The 15,568-nt window shown below is 58.0% G+C and overlaps 1 protein-coding gene across 12 annotated transcripts in view; it reads left to right on the top strand.

Moving 5' to 3' along the window:
* The window catches only part of RIPOR1 (RHO family interacting cell polarization regulator 1), a 31,217-nt gene extending 17,813 nt beyond the window's left edge, over positions 1 to 13,404 (top strand). For 5 of the 12 annotated variants that reach the window (XM_085589761.1, XM_085589757.1, XM_085589759.1 and 2 more), the window contains exons 2-23: positions 1,982 to 2,108; positions 3,828 to 3,977; positions 4,300 to 4,378; positions 4,682 to 4,705; positions 5,168 to 5,221; positions 5,301 to 5,453; positions 5,542 to 5,605; positions 5,688 to 5,731; positions 5,941 to 6,066; positions 6,357 to 6,505; positions 6,705 to 6,834; positions 7,041 to 7,181; positions 7,911 to 8,723; positions 8,937 to 9,076; positions 9,385 to 9,559; positions 9,709 to 9,844; positions 9,999 to 10,160; positions 10,298 to 10,456; positions 10,793 to 10,989; positions 11,095 to 11,178; positions 11,371 to 11,461; positions 12,456 to 13,404. In XM_085589761.1, coding sequence (XP_085445887.1) covers positions 2,008 to 2,108; positions 3,828 to 3,977; positions 4,300 to 4,378; positions 4,682 to 4,705; positions 5,168 to 5,221; positions 5,301 to 5,453; positions 5,542 to 5,605; positions 5,688 to 5,731; positions 5,941 to 6,066; positions 6,357 to 6,505; positions 6,705 to 6,834; positions 7,041 to 7,181; positions 7,911 to 8,723; positions 8,937 to 9,076; positions 9,385 to 9,559; positions 9,709 to 9,844; positions 9,999 to 10,160; positions 10,298 to 10,456; positions 10,793 to 10,989; positions 11,095 to 11,178; positions 11,371 to 11,461; positions 12,456 to 12,553 — 3,270 coding nt within the window. In that variant the 5' untranslated portion in view covers positions 1,982 to 2,007 and the 3' untranslated portion in view covers positions 12,554 to 13,404. Of the gene's footprint in view, positions 1 to 1,981; positions 2,109 to 3,827; positions 3,978 to 4,299; positions 4,379 to 4,681; positions 4,706 to 5,167; positions 5,222 to 5,300; positions 5,454 to 5,541; positions 5,606 to 5,687; positions 5,732 to 5,940; positions 6,067 to 6,356; positions 6,506 to 6,704; positions 6,835 to 7,040; positions 7,182 to 7,910; positions 8,724 to 8,936; positions 9,077 to 9,384; positions 9,560 to 9,708; positions 9,845 to 9,998; positions 10,161 to 10,297; positions 10,457 to 10,792; positions 10,990 to 11,094; positions 11,179 to 11,370; positions 11,462 to 11,680; positions 11,745 to 12,455 lie in introns of all 12 variants that reach the window. The other 7 variants (XM_085589762.1, XM_021541141.4, XM_021541143.4 and 4 more) reach the window with 3 other exon arrangements.
* The last annotated feature ends 2,164 nt before the right edge of the window (positions 13,405 to 15,568 follow it).

The following is a 15,568-nucleotide window of genomic DNA, read 5'->3' as shown; positions in this document are numbered from 1 at the left end:
TGCTGGGAAGTTGTGCTGGGCATCAGTCCCCTCCAGCATGCCCAGCATCCTTCTCCCCTTACAGCATCCTTCTCCCCTTGATGCTCTCAGCATCTCTCCTCTGACAGCCTCAGCATCCTTCCCCAGTGTGGGCTTCTGCCTGGGAAACCCTCCTTAGAGGTCCTTCTATACTCCAAAATGGCAATATGGGCTGGAGAAGGATGGGTTGGCAGGACCATCCTCACCCTGAACTGTGACCTGCCCCACACGAGAGCCTTGTCCTGTGGGTGGTAGGTGCTCCCCTATGGCTGAGCCACTGTAGCATGGGTGCCACAGGCTCTCCTCGCTCAGTGTGGAGCAGATTAAAGAGCCCTGCAGAGGGTAATCTGCCCAGGCTTCAGGTCAGATGGGCTGCCAGGGATTACAGCTATTTGTAATGAGCTTAATTGGGACAGTGTTGTCCTGGAAAATGGAGGGACTGGCACCCCGATAACGCTGTGTCCGTGGGACCTGCCGAGTGGCTCCGTGGTGTGGGCTGGGACACGAGTCCCAGGGGGGAACCAGATGGACCTGCTGCCTCCTGGCTCCACTGGGATAGAGGTGAGTGGTGGTGGTGGTGGCTAGCTTTGACTGCAAATGGCTCCGGCACATCCTGAGTACTGCAAATCCCTGGCCCCAGCTTGGCACGTGGGGTGCTGAGGGACACAGTGCCAGGGGGATGCCCACCAGTGGCTGAGTGGGTGTGACACCAGGGCGTCCTGGGCTTGGGGAAGGAGTGGGGATGGCAGCAGAAGGCCCAGCAGTACCTGTGTCCCTGTGCTGTTCACTGTCAGCCATGCTGGAGACAGGAGGAAAGGCAAAGTGAGCTCCTTAGGATGGAGGGAGGTGATCTGGCTCAGTCTGTCAGCCAGGGAAGCTGTGCATCCCTGGTGGGGTGTGTGACTGCTGGGCACCATGTGGGCTCATCCCCAGCAGCTGCCACAGCTCTGCTCGGGGCTGGCTGGGACAGAGGGATTGACCTGCAGTCACTGGTGGCCAGAATGAGGTGGAGCATCCTGCATCCTGCTCCTCTGTGGCTGCCCTGTGGGCTGGGCTCCTTCGTGTGCACAGCTGGCATTGCTGGGGGTGGCAGGGCCAGGAGCCCTGCTCTTGCCTTGTCCTTTGGGCTGCCCTCCCCAAGCCCCAGCCCTGGCCAGGGCTACAGGGATGGTTCCTGTGACACAGAGTGTCAGCCAGGTGCAGGCCCTGAGACTCAGAAAACTGCTCTATGGCATCAACTGCACCGGCTGTGGTGGGGACAGGCAGCTCATGGCAGTGGTTTAGAGGTTCCTGACACTGCTACTGGCAGGAGCAGAGGACAGGGTGCAGCAGCCATGGGGCTGGATACGTGTGGCCTGCACAGACTTTCCAGGGTCTGGCAGGGAATGGCTAGGCCTTTTCTTCCACACAGAGCTCCTGGAAAAGCTGGGAACTTTCCAAAGTGTTTTGTTGTCCTTGGGTTTCTCTCCTGGTTGCTGGAGTGAGCGGAAGCAAGTGAGGAGACAGCAAAGGGCTGGACAGCCGGGTCCAGCCCTGTGTCTTTCCTGCCCCTGCAGCAGGGTGGCACGGGTGACAACGGACACAGGGGAAGGTGGGGTTCAGGAGGAGGTGTCTGGGCTTGGGCACCATGTAGAGTTTGCTGTGGATGCATCTGGGAAAGGCCATGGTAGGCACGGGGCATCAGCCCCTTTCTGTAACTCCCATAGGGCCAACCTGGGACATGTCTGTCTGGGTGTGCCCACTGAGAGCTCACAGTGTCCAGAGCCCCACTTCACCAAGGGCAGTATCTCTGGGGGCAGCATGGGATCTGTGTCCCAGTGCCACCAGCAGTGTTCTTGGACCGAGAGAGTGGGAAGTCTCCCAGCCCATGGTCCGTGGGTGCTATTCTTGTGCCGGTGGCAGTCCTGCCTGCATGTGTGTCCTCACCCTGCTGCTGGTGACCCTGATGTGTCATTGTCCCCAGGGCGGCCCTCCAGGTCACACTCAACGATGTCACTGTCTGTGCGCCCGCAGCGCCGAGTCCTCGTCACCAAGATCAATAGGAGCCAGTCCTTCGCCGGAGTGAACTCATCGGCCGACCGGCCCTTCAGGTAGGAGATGGCTGCTCATGCTGCCTGCCACGGGGAGTGGGGACAGGCCTGGGCTGTGTGGTGGGACCTGCTGTGCATCCTGAGGCTCTTTTCCATCCAGCTGTCCCAGCATCTCCCTCAGGGATCTTTTTGGTAGCCAGAAACTGTTGCACAGGGGGCTGCAGGGAACACTGAGGCCATGTAGGAGACAGAGTCCATCATCCCAACCTTCTGCCATGCCGTGTCCCATGTGGGGTGAGGACCCTGCAGCCCTGTGGCCACTGCCACGAGAGCATGGGAGAGGGGACAGGTGTAGCTCACCTCATTCTTCAACCAGCTCACCTCATTCTTCAGCCAGCTCTTAAGACCTTCCCTGTGACCATCTCATAATGTTTAATGGGTGCGGTAGAGCTGGGGTGGCTTTGAAGTGTCTTGATGGCCTTGCGGCAGCCAGTTTCGGGGTTGAGTGCTGGTGTGAATCAGGGTTTCCTCAGGGTCACCTCAAACCTATTGTTTGAAAGGTTTTACCAGCTTGCCATGTGAGGAGCAGCTGTTCCCTGCTCCATCCACTGCTGATGTTATGGTCCCTTCATGCCCTTCCTCCTCCTCTCTGCTGAGCATCCCCACATGCTGCACTTCCCCACCAATCCTCTCTGCACCATCCCTAGCTCCTGGCTATTCTCTTGCAGGTAGTTCTTGGGTAGCAGGCAGAGCCTGCCTGTGCTCTGACCTCCCACCCTGCTCAGCTCTGTCCCCAAGTCCTGTCCAGCCTCTGGGCCAAGTGACACTTTCCAGGTCACCAGCATACCTCTGGTGATTTGTGGGTATACCAGAGGGGGCCCCTTAGAGACAGTGAAGAGGGAGGACTTTTAGATGCCTGCAACCAGGTGGTTGCTGGGAAGATGTTTGTGGGAGATGCCTCCAGGGACCTTGGAGGATGGGAAGGAGAAGGAATGGTGGAAATTAGGTGCTTACCCTCTCTTGGGAGGAGGCCAAGACATTCATTTCCCCACCAATGATTCGGGGAAGTCTTTTGGTCACTTCTGTGAAGAGCAGCACAGGATGGGAGGTACAGCCTGAGGCTGGGAAATGCCCATGGTGTCTCCTGGGCACTGGTGGCGCGACGATGCTTTGGAAGGAGGAAGGGAAGAGCCGGTGTGAGTGAGGCGTTGCTGGCTGGGGAGTGACTCCATTGCACAAGGCAGGAAGGGTGGTGTTCAGGTCCCAGTGCTGGCTCGGCACCCCGCGGGTCGGCTGGGGGAGGCAGCTCCATCCAGCAGGTTTGGTGACACCTGGAGAGGCACAGCATCAGCGAGCGTGTCCCTGCTCCATGTCGCTGTGCTGGGTGATGAGGTGACAGGATTGCTGGTCCCCAGGATGCTCCTGTGCTGGATTTGGATCCTTGCCTGCAAGCACAGGGTGGCATATTTCACCTCCCAGAGAGAGCACCTCTATGCCCCTGGCAACCTGGGTGCTGGGATGGAGCTGAACATGCCCCCTTTAGAGGGCAACCAGGGCTGGAGATGTCCCCATGGACCCTCCAGGAATTCAGTTTGACTCCCAACTTGTGCCATCTTGCTTTGCCTTGTCTCTCCCTCAGCTGGCAGCAGGGACATGGTGGACCTGGCCCAGTGGACCTGGCCTCCTTTGCAGAGATCACCCTTTTCTAGAGATGGGTGCCTGGCTGGGGCACCCAGAAGGACCCTGGTGCTGTGTGCTGATCCCAGACTCTCTCCCCAGGAATCTCTCACCTTTCACCCCCACTGTTTCCCGCAAGACTGGCTCCAGGGTCAGTAGGATGTTCTCAATGTCCCACAAGTCCCCACCACCCAAGGTGCCTCAGCCCAACCGCCTGGACGAGGTGTACGAAGCTCTCAAGAAGGGCCTGACGTAAGTGCTGGGTGGGTGGAGGCAGAGAGCTCCTGAGGGGCTTAGGGACAGCTTGTGACATGGCTTGGGATTGGCAGCTCTCTGCTCCCAGCAGGCAGGGACATGCCAGGTCTCTTGGGTACGTTGCCTTGATGTCCCAGATTATGTGGGGTCCCACATCCCACCACATCCCATGTAGAGGCATGTCTGGGTTCCCACACCTGCGTGCTGGAACAGGGAGTGGGAATGTGTTGCCACATGTGCTGGGTTGGTGTGGGCTGTGGGGAGCAGGAGCCCTGGACACAACATCCCAACCTGACCCCCATGGTGTGGTTGCCCCCAGAGCCTACCTGGAGGTGCACCAGCTGGAACTGGAGAAGCTCAGCACACAGATCCGTGAGTCCAAGAGGAATTCACGCTTGGTGAGTGCCACTTGGGAAGAGCCTTATGGGGAGTGGTGCTTTGGGTAAACAGCTGGGGTTGTGGGCACAGCTGGACAACTCGTGGTCCATCTATGCCTGGGGCAGAGCCTGTTTCTGTGTGGTTGTAGGGGCCAGCCCAGGCTCTGGTGTTGGGGCTCCCATCTCTCTGTCATGCATTCTCCAGCCCTGGCTGGGAGTTGTCCCACTGCCGTGCTGTGGGTGGTGGGTGCCATATGCTGGGTCTTCTTTGGGTGGGCAGAGCTGGCTTTGTGCTACGTCTTATCCCTCTCATCTTTCCTCCAGGGCTTTCTCTACGATCTGGATAAGGTAAGCGGGATCAATGTCTCATCCCCCTTGTATTCCCCTTCCTTGTGCCTGGGATGTGCTACTGCCAGTCCCGCTCCGCTAGCACTGCCCTGCTACCTTGTCCCCTGGGAAGGAGAGGGTCTGGGGCTCCATAGGCAGGGTAGCCCAGGCGGGCAGGGGATGAAGCAGAGATGATCTTGAAACCCCTTTCAGGCAAACAGAAGCTATTATTAGTGAATGCAGGGTATGGTTAGCTCACAGACTGGGAAAAAAAGCACCTTGGAGCCTGGCTTGGCTCCTGGAGGACTTTCTGGTGCATGGGAGTCTGGAGGAGGCTCCAGCACATGGGTGCTTCCCACTGGCTGCCAGCCTGCAGCTCCCAGGCAGGACCCACCCCAGCCTCAGCAGAGGCCACATCCTGACCTGTGGCTCCTGCACGGAGGGGCTGTGCTGCCGCTCACACCGTCTCCTCTGCTTTTCCAGCAAGTGAAGTCAATCGAGCGCTTCCTGCGTCGCCTGGAGTTTCATGCCAGCAAGGTGAGCGCTGGGGCAGTGCTGGGGTGGCCGTGCTGTCCCCAGCCCTGCACCTCACCGCAGCTCGGGCCTGTCCTTGCAGATAGATGAGCTGTATGAGGCTTACTGCATCCAGCGGCGGCTCCGTGATGGAGCCCACAACATGGTCAAGGCTTACAGCACAGGCTCGCCAGGCAGCCGGGAGGCACGCGAGAGCCTGGCCGAGGCCAGCAAGGGCTACAAGGAGTACACAGAGGTGAGGCAGCTGGCTGGCTGGGCTGGCAGGGTGCTGACTCCATGGGTGGCTGCTCATGGGTCCTGTCCATCCGTCTGTCTGTTCCCAGAACATGTGTCTGTTGGAGAATGAGCTGGAGAGCCAGCTGGGCGAGTTCCACGTCCGGATGAAAGGTACCATGCCCTGCTCCATCCCTGTCCCGCTGCCTGCCTGCCTGCCTGCTGCCTGCTGACGCCTCTCTGCCTTCTCTTGCAGGATTGGCAGGCTTTGCCCGGCTTTGTGCTGGTGACCAGTATGAGGTTGGTGGGGCCATATGGGTTGGGTTCTGCTCTTCCTCTGCCCTGTTGTCCTTGGGGTGTCTGAGGGGTGTAGGTGGGTGCTGGCGTGGAGGGCATGTTGCAGGGTGGTGGTGGGTGGCATGAGTCCATGGCCATGCCTAGGGACACACAGAGAGCACCCATCACCTTGGGGTGGTGTCTCCCCCATACCCATACCTCTGCATCCCCAGATCTTCATGAAGTACGGACGGCAGCGGTGGAAGCTGCGAGGGCGCATCGAGGTGAACAGCAAGCAGGTGTGGGACAGCGAGGAAATGGTTTTCTTGCCCCTCGTCACTGAATTCCTCTCCATCAAGGTATAGTATATAAAAGGACAGGAATGGGGTGGGCCAGCTATCCCCCTGCATCATAGAGTCATTTAGGTCAGAAAAGACTTCTGTGATCATCAAGTCTAACTGTTAACCCTGAGCTGCCAATCCCACCATTAAACTGTGTCCCCAGGTGTCACATCCACATGTTTTTTGAACATTTTCAGGGATGGTGATTCCGCCACTTCCCAGGGCTTTCTTCCAGCACCTCACCTAAACATCACCCTCACTGGCCCATGGTTTAATTTCCTCCTCTCCTTCCTCTCCTCCTTCTCCAGGTGACAGAGCTAAAGAGCCTGGCCAACCACGTTGTGGTGGGCAATGTATCCTGTGAGACCAAGGACCTCTTTGCAGCTCTGCCCCAGGTAGTGGCTGTGGATATCAACGACCTGGGCACCCTCAAACTCAGCCTGGAGGTGACCTGGAAGTGAGTACCTCAGCAGGCATTGCTGGTGGCAGATGACAGTACAGGGGATGCCCAGCAAGAGATGACCTGTCCCAGGCTGTCTCCTGTAAAAACCAGGCTGTAATTATACCAGAAAACTAGAGCTGGTCTGGAGGGGTCCTGGTGTCCTGAGACCCTCCAGGCTGGTGCATACCTCTCACCTCCCTGCTGTCCTCCCCAGTCCCTTCGACAAGGATGACCAGCCCTCGGCGGCCAGCACTGTCAACAAGGCTTCCACGGTGAACAAGAGGTTCTCCACCTACAACCAGAGTCCGCCTGACACGCCGTCCCTGCGGGAACAGGCATTCTATGTAAGTGTGCCCCAGGCAGGGCTGCTCAGGAGACATGGCCAGTGGAGGGGTCCACACAGGGATGTGCCTAGGCAACATCTGAGAGGGTGGCACAGCTCAGGGGTGGGTAGGCAGCTCCTTCCTCTCCAGCCATCCCACCAGGACTCCCCAGTACCGGCGCCTGCTCCTCCCTCCCACGTTCACAGCTCCTCTTCTCTCTGCCCAAGAGCCCGGAGTGGGCGGCTGACAAGCGTTGTTGGTCCTTGCTGGACATCTTTCGGGAGACACTCTTCGAGAAGCTGTCTCAGAGCTGCTCCTGCGGCGATGTCTCCTCGGCCGAGCTCGGGAGATGGCCGCAGCAGGGCCGTGTAAGTGCGGGGCTGGAGCAGGCCAGTAGCTTAGCCCAGCGCTGTGGCCATCCTGCTGTAGCTGTAGCCACTCCTTGTCTCCTACTCACTATCCCTCGCTGATGCCCAAAGGCCTGATTCTGCCAGGCTGGGTCTGGCTGGTCCTGCAGAGCTAGTCCCCAAGCTAGGTGAGCCTGGGTTCACCCCTGTGCAAGAGCTGGGCACTAGTGAGTAGACAGCTTCTCCGTGTCCCTGTGCTGGTGGCATCGGTGTGGTACTGGTGATGGTGCTGGTGAAATGGTGCTGGTGTGGCACTGGTGTGATGGTGTCATGGTGCTGGTGTAACTAACATGGAATTGGCGTGGCATCGGTTCAGTGATGGTGAGCCACAAAATTGGTGTGGTGGCCAGTGCTGTCCCTGCCAGCTGGTGCTGGAGCTGTTGCTGTCCTTGCAGCCGTGGTGGTTGGTGTCCTTGACTCCATGTGTTGCATCCCACTGTGCCGAGGGACTGCTGTCACCCCAAGGCTCCAGGATATATGGGGCTGTTCACGGGGAGCTGGATTGCCTGCTGGCATCCAGAGCAGGAACCTGCCACGTGTTTGCTGGCCATCCTGCTGTGTCAGCAGAGCCATGGAGCCTCAGTGCCTTCCAGCTCAGATCGATCCTGCCCCTGCTTGACACACAGACAGCTGGAGGAGATGGGGCAGCAGGAGCAGGGTCTCAGCTGGTACCATTCTCCCCCTCTCCAGAACATGCTGCGGCGCCAAGAGGAGCTGGAGAATGGCACAGCCTGGTCCATCTCCTCTGAGTCCTCAGACGACTCCTCCAGCCCCCAGCTGTCCAGCAGTGCCCGCCATGCCACACACAAGCCCATCGTGCAGCCTGAGGTGCAGGCCTCCGCCCCTGCCATCGAGATCTCCTTCTCCCAGCAACCAGAGGAGGCTGACGCCGTGCTTGGGGCCAGTGGCAGCAGTGTCCCCTCTGCTGGGAGCCAGCCGGAGGAGCCAAGCAGCCGTAAGAAGGAGACAGTGGCCAATGGGCATGTGCCCTACTCCCGGACTCTGAGCCACATCAGCGAGGCCAGTGTGGATGCCACAATGGAGGTCAAGACTGTGGAGAGCCCTTGGGAGCCTGCGCCCAGCACAGAGGACACAGGGATGGGCAAGGAAGATGCACACCCTCTGCCTGGTGCTGCAGTGGCAGCTGCTGTGGCAGTGCAGGACAGGGCCACTGAGGCCAAGCCTCGTGCCTCCGTGGCATGGGCCACCTCCTGCGAGGAGGGGGCTGGCAGTGCAGAGCCAGTGCAGAGCCAGGCGCCAGCACAGAGTGACTTTGGCACTGGGATTCCCACAGCACTGGCACAAGCCTCTGCAGAAGAGAGGCCCATCCCAACCCCACCACTGCCAACCAGCATCCCTGAGGTGCCACGGGGGAAGATGGTGGATTCAGGTCTGGAGGAGGCAATTGGCCTCCTGGGCTCAGCTCTGGATGACTATCGGGGACAGTTCCCGGAGCTGCAGCCCCTCGAACGGGAGCTCAAACGTCTGGAGGAGATGCTGCTGGTGAGGGACTCCCAGGGGTGGCATGGGGTGAGGGTGACAGGGTCATTCTGGCTGGCAGTGCCTGGGGATGATGGGGATGGGGTCAACCCTGCTGGCAGTTCCCATGGGTGATGGGGATGTGGCCATCCATGATGGCATAGCCTGGTAGTGCAGGTGGCAGGGCTGTCTTGGCTGGTGAGCCAGGATCCAAATCCACCATGCCTTCCTCCACAGCAGAAGCAAGGCGTCTTCCTCAGCCGGGCCTCCAGCATCAGCCTGACAGTGGAGCACGCGCTGGAGAGCTTCAGCTTCCTCAACACCTCTGACATGGAAGACTCAGAGGGCTCTGAGGAGGAGCCTCTCCAAGATGAGAGGTGCACAGTGGGGCTCATGGCATGGGGCACAGGGCAGGAGATGGCTTTGGGGCAGTTGGAATGGGGGATGTTCAGGGGTGCCCAAGCATATTTAGACCTGTTCATCACAGCTTAGGGAAGGTCTAGGTCAAGAACCAGCAGTACCTGGTCCTTTTGGTGGCATAATGTCAGCCAGCAGCTCTCCATGAGGTGTGGGCTGGAGGCAGTCCTTGTGTCCCTGGGATTTGTCCTCTGCCCTGTGGGTGGGGAAAGGCCAGATCCAGGTGTCCAGTGCTGATCCACTGCCTTGATCTCTCCGTGGCTTGCAGGAGGGCTGGCAGACCCCTGCGCAGCACCAGAGCCCCCAGCGCTGGCGAGATGGGGGCAGATGACACCGGAATGTGCAGTGGTTCTGAGGCCAGCACTGACCCCATGAGCACTGGCAATGAGTTCCTGGATAAGGCTCTGGTGCTTCACCTCAACAACTGCAACCGGCTGCTGCTGGTGAGGAGCAGGGTGGGATATGGCAGCAGGGGGACACCCTGGGGTGGGCTGTATGTATCCCCTTGAAGGGGGCTTTGCTGCAGCCTGGAGGCTGTGATGTGGGCAGTGAGCTCTGTCCCTGAAGTCCCTGGTTTGGCTGTGCCTTGCAGAAGCTGGGCACCTTTGGTCCCCTGCGGTGCCAGGAGATGTATGCCCTGGACAGGCTGCTGCGGGAGTCCCAGGTGCTGGAGATCGTGTGCCAGCTGACGGAGGAGCGCGCAGGAGCAGCCAGCTCGGCCGCTGATGGTAAAGAAAGCCGAGGGGACCCTCTGTGCCATCCTGGAGGCTGTGTCCCCTCGTGGGCATGGCTGGGCAGCAATGGACCATGCCAGACAGAGGGCAGGAGTCAACTGCCTGCTGCCATGGCCTCGGGGAGGTCTGACAGTGCCTGTCCCCACAGTGGTGCAGTTCTCAACACGGAAGGAGGGCGTGCTGCCCCTTTGGGATCTCTGTGTGGAAGTGCCCAACGTCTACACCTGCCCCGTGGAGCGGTTCCTGCAGGTGCTCTGTGCCCAGTATGCAGCTCCCATCAGCGAGCAGCACTCTGGTTTGGTTGATACTGGTGAGTGGGTGCCCAGGGGTGTTCGGGGAGTTACCAGACTCACTCTGTGACCATGAGTGGGAGGATGTGTGTGCCAGGAGCTCCACAGAGGGATGACCATGGCTGCTGCACACTGTGTTCCTGATTCTTTCCCACAGTGTGTGTGAAACTGGTGGAGGAGGTGCTGAATCGGCGGCTGCCCCGGCGGCCTGGCAGCACCCAGAGTGAGCAGGTCACCATCTTCCAGTACTGGAGCCACTTTGAGTCGCTCGGTGCCCTGGTGCTTGACACCTACATGATGGAGCTGGCAGAGGAAGGTAGGTGTCCTTCCACCCTCCTTAAGTCCTGGGATGGGGTGCCAGAGTATCACCATAGTGATTGATCATTCTGCAGCAGTGCCATGACCATTCTGGGGCATCACCAAGAGGCTCAGCCATCCTTGGGTTGGGCAAGTCAGTCTGATCCAGAGTGCAGCCCAGTCCCATGCTGCCTTTCTATATCCTTGCTGTAGGTCCCTCAGTGTCTTGGGGAGCAATTCTATGCATTGGCACCTTGTGTGGGGCCCAGCATGGATACAAGGTGCCCAGGGAGGGACAGCAGGGGTGTGGGAGCTGTGCTGTGCGACTCCCCACACCTTGGATGGCTTCCTGCAGCACTGTTGGCACAGAACCTCAACTCGGACGACCAGGACGTGGTGCTGCGTGCCCTGAAGCGCATGCCCGAGGGCCGCCTGAAGAAGGAGGGGCTGAAGGCACTGAGCCTGCTCCTCGTGGAGGGCAACAGCAAGGTGGTGAGCGCTGTGTCAGCCCAGCTCCGCAGCCTGGCAGAAAACCCCCGCTTCCGCCAACGGGTACGTGCTGGGCAAGCCAGGGGTGACGTGGGCTGGTGCCACAGCCCTGGGGTGCTGCCCCTACTCTGCTACAGATGGTGGCATTGATTCCCCCATCTCCCCCAGGCCCTCGTGTGTTTCCTGGAGCAGTTGGAGGATGAGGAGGTGCAGACACGTGTGGCAGGGTGTGCGGCGCTGGGCTGCTTGAAGGTGAGAGATGTGGGGAGGAGACAGCAGGGCTGCATGTTCCAGGGGAAGAGGAAACACAATGAGGAGGAAAAGAGGATGAGGGGCTTTTCTACACCATGGGACTGCAGCGCCCTCTGCTACCTTCCCCATATGGCTGTGTTCCTGCTCCAGGCCTGACAGCCAAAACTCATTTCCTTATTCTTTCTCCTGCAGGCCAAGGAGAGCATCGAGCAGCTGGTTTACCTGTGCCAAACCGACAAAGAGCCTGTGCGGGAGGCAGCCAAGCAGAGTCTGATGCTGTGCGGTGAGTGTCTGTCTGCTTCTCTGCTTGCTCCCCACCCATAGCATCCCAAGTGGCGTCTCCTGGTGCCAACAGTGCCCACAGGAAATGGGGCTCCATGGCTACCCCACACACTCTGGTTCATCCCGCCCTGAACTCTGCCAGCCAAGAGCAAGCTGGCAGCGAGGGCCAGGCATCCTGTAGTCACAGCACTAAGCCTGGTTGTTATTTATTATTTGCTAGATGGCCCTGAGAGAACCATCTGAGTGTGTTTCTAGGCCTCCAGATCGTGGCAGCTGCTGCACAGGTTGGGACACGTGAGCTGTCCTTGTACCCCTTGTCCCTGCTCCAGCTGCTTTGCTCACGAATGTCTCTGTCTTAGAGCCTGTCAGCTGTGTCACATTTTGGAGTCTGTGTGTCTTGGTTGTTGATAGTGCACATCCCACTGCCACCCTGACACATGTAGATACCTTTTGTCCTACATCCCAGCAGATTGTCCACGTCACCATCTCTTGCTGGGGATGGCCGCTGCGGGCAGATTTGCAGGCAGAACTCAGAGTGAGCCTGTAGCATGGATGTGTGCATCTCTGTGTGTGCCTGGGGGTTCTGGGGGAGCCCTTGCAACCCTCATGCCAGTGCATGCAGATGTGCACAGCTGTTGTAGCCACCGGAGCTGGCACAGCCCTGATACCTTGGTATCTTGGCCCCAAGTGAGGCTCTCCACAAGTAAACAGTTCTGCAGCCAAAACTTGGGTTAACCCTGTCCTGCATGGGCAGCTGAGAATGGGATTTACAACCTCTGAATCAGGAGCTATGGGGACTTTTAGATCCAGAACCCAGCTGGGACCTGCCCAGGGGTGTTCTGTAGAGAACAAGAGAGGTTTCCATGCTGTAGCCATAGCACACAGGCTCAGCTCTACCAGGCATGTTTCCCTGGAAAGGCCAGGGTAGGTGGCCAGGATTGGCAGAGGACAGAACTTCTGCAGTTTGTATCACTGACCATGGCATGTACTTGCAGGGGAAGACGGTAAATCAGCTCACCGGCGACTGGAGGAGACCCTGGATAACCTCCCGCGGATCTTTGCACCAGCCAGCATGGCCAGTACAGCTTTCTGAGACCCACGCACACCCACCTGCCATCCCTGAGGGCAAAGGCACTGCTGGGCCACCCGGGCTTGCACGGACTGGGGACCCGGCAGCACACCGCAGTATTACCCCCGCCAGCAGCTCGCCATGGCCGCACACTGCCTTACGGAGCACCGCTTCCCTGTCCCCGGCCACCGGCCCCACGGTGCCACCTCCACACCACTGGGCAGGGGGCTCGCTGCACATCCCACCCTCTGATCGCTATTTAAAGTACCCAGGGAGTCCACCCTTCCTGCCCCCCTCCACTACAGCTGCCAGGACTGGGGTGGCAGGGAGAGGTACCGATTTCTCTGCCTCCTCTTGCCTTCCTCTTGCTCGAGGGCATGCGCCCTGTCCCAGAAGGACCTGCACTTTGGAAACCTCGCTGTTTCTTTCCGGGAGCTGCCAGGGCCATGGGGACTGCTGCCCTCTGCCACCTGGATTCCCCAGGACTTAAATAAAATGAAATATAAGATATTAATATATTCTGCTGGCGTTTCTTCTTTCCAGCTCCACGTGCTCCTGTCCCTCCCTGGCTTGTGGCTTTAGGGAGTGTAGTGAGATGTGGCCTCAGCCCAGAGCCTTTCCTGGCCTGTTGGAAAGTGCTGTGGAGGGCAGGGGCAGGAGGAGCGATAGAGGGATGAACAGACGGATGGACAGAAGCTGCCACCTTTTGTTTGTTTGTTTGTTTTATTTTATTTTATTTTTTATTTACAGATTTTTGCAGAAAAACAAAAGCAAAAAATTCTTTTCTATATTGTCTCTATAAATCTATATATAATGTAATTACAGAGAATGACTAATTTTGATTTTAAAGCAGAAATAAAAATCTTTAAAGAGCATCTGTGTTGCTGTAAGGGTGTTTATTGGGCCCCAGTGCCCTGGGTGTTGGGTGTCAGCATAATTGCATGGAGGGTGACAGGGGATGTAATGGGAAATAATTGTGATTTCTGGCCCTGCAACTCAGCCAAATGTTGCCAAAATTTGGCTGCTGGGCATGGGATGCATCACCCAAGGTAGCAGGAGGTGGCCACACATGATGCGGGCCACCAAAACCGGGGCTGCCCTGGGAATGGAAACAACCCTGTGTGTGTGTGTGTGCGTGTGTAAATCCACACATTTCCCATCTCTAGCTGCTGTTGGTTATCTAGGCCCTGACTTCCAGTTTGGACCAGTAAGGACCCATGTCCAGCACTGGAAGCAGATTGCAGCAGCTGTGGTGACCAGGCCATGTTCCCAAATGTTCCCACACCGGATGGGTGTGACAGGGAATGCTAAACCACCCTGTGAGTTGCTCTGCCTAACTGGCTGTGCCTTGTCCCAGGATTTCCGCTGTCCCCACCTCACTGTGTGAGGGACACATCACTGGGCTGGGAGGGAGGCTGCTCTCTGCATCCCCTCTTCCTGCTCATCCCTCACCACATTCCCTGAGGCTGGTGGTTTTTTGGAGGTTTTCGTGCCCCTCCTATGCAGCTCCTCAGCACCAACAAGCTGCTGGATTTTCGGAAGCTTGCTGGGAAGGAAGCACTGTGTCCTCTGGCTCTCCTAGGAACTCTGCCCTCTTGGTGGCTGTGACAACATGGTGCAGCAGCATGGTGGGGGCCACCTCCCTGACACTCGCAACACAATTGGTTCTCACTGCTTTTATTAAATTTCCTGAGTTCAGTGGCCTTGGCAGCATGAGGCTGGTGACACAGAGCCTTTTGCCCCACCAAGGAGGAGGTGGCATCAGACTACAAAGTGCATGGCAGAGCGTTGGGTCTTGTGCCACCTCCTGATTGGGCTGGGCAGAAAGGGGGGATCCTGGATATTTCTGTCTGCAGCATGAAGTAGGGCTGCTGGGGCACTTGCTCCTATACTCTGCATGGTGTCACTGTGGGGCTGGGGGCCTCCAGAACTGCTCCCCCCCTCTCTGTGATATGTCTCTGTGGTTTCACTGGTGATTTTTTAAAGCTTGTGTTATTTGCCTTTCTCTTCTCAAATCCTGCCCATCACCGTCTGGTGGTTTAAATCCCTGAACATCTACCATGATGGTGCACCTGGGGAAGAATAACTCCATGCACCAGTACCTGATGGGGGCCAACCTGCTGGGGGTCAACCTGCTGGGAAGCAGCTCTGCAGAGAAGGACCAGGGAGTCTTGGTGAACAAGACACTGTCCCTTAGCCAGCAGTGTGCCATGGGAACCAAGAAGGCCACTGGTATCCTGAGATGCATTAGGAAGAGCATTGGCAGCAGGGCAAAATCCTGCCCCTCCACCTCTAGTGCGGCCATATCTGGAATGCTGTGTCCAGTTCTGGGCTCCTCAGTACAAGAGAAACATGGAGTTCTTGGAGCAGATCCAACAGAGGGATACAAAGATGATAAAGGAATCGGAACATCTCTCTCACAAGGGAAGACTGAGGGAGCTGGAGCTGTTCAGCCTTGAGAAGTTATGACTGAGAGGGGTCCTCATCAATGTCTGCCAGTATCTGCAGGGAGGGTGCCAGAGGTTGGATCAGGGCTCTGCTCAGTGATGCCCAGCAACAGGACAAGCAGCAATGGGCAGAAACTAATGCACAGGAAGTTCCATATAAAAATGAGGAAGAACAACTTTACTGTGTGGGTGACCACACAAAGGAACAGGTTGCCCAGAGAGGGTGTGAAGTCGCCCTCACTGGAGGTATTAAAGAACCATCTGGACACAATCCTGTCCAATGCCCTCTAGGATGACCCCACTTGAGCAGAGAGGTTGGATCAGATGAGCCATAGTAGTTCCTTCCAACCTTACTATTCTGTGATTCTTTACCCCCTGCCAGGCATGGACAAGAACTCCTGTCCCAAGCCTCATGGCAGCTCTCATGGCAGCTGCTCCAATCCCTTAATCATCTTAGTGGCCCGTATGGTCCTGGGAGGGGAGTAGTTCAGAGCAGCAAAAATGCCCCCAAAGGCAGCAGGGACATCCCCCCAGTCCTGCCAGCCACCCATGCCAGAGCAGAGGCACTGTCATCACCAGCAGAGCTGGGGAT

The sequence above is a fragment of the Lonchura striata genome, chromosome 11 (genome assembly GCF_050655825.1).
Source record: "Lonchura striata isolate lonStrDom1 chromosome 11, ASM5065582v1, whole genome shotgun sequence".
Lineage (NCBI taxonomy): Eukaryota > Metazoa > Chordata > Aves > Passeriformes > Estrildidae > Lonchura > Lonchura striata.
The sequence above is the reverse complement of the archived record's forward strand: the minus strand, read 5'-3'. Positions and strand labels throughout refer to the sequence as shown.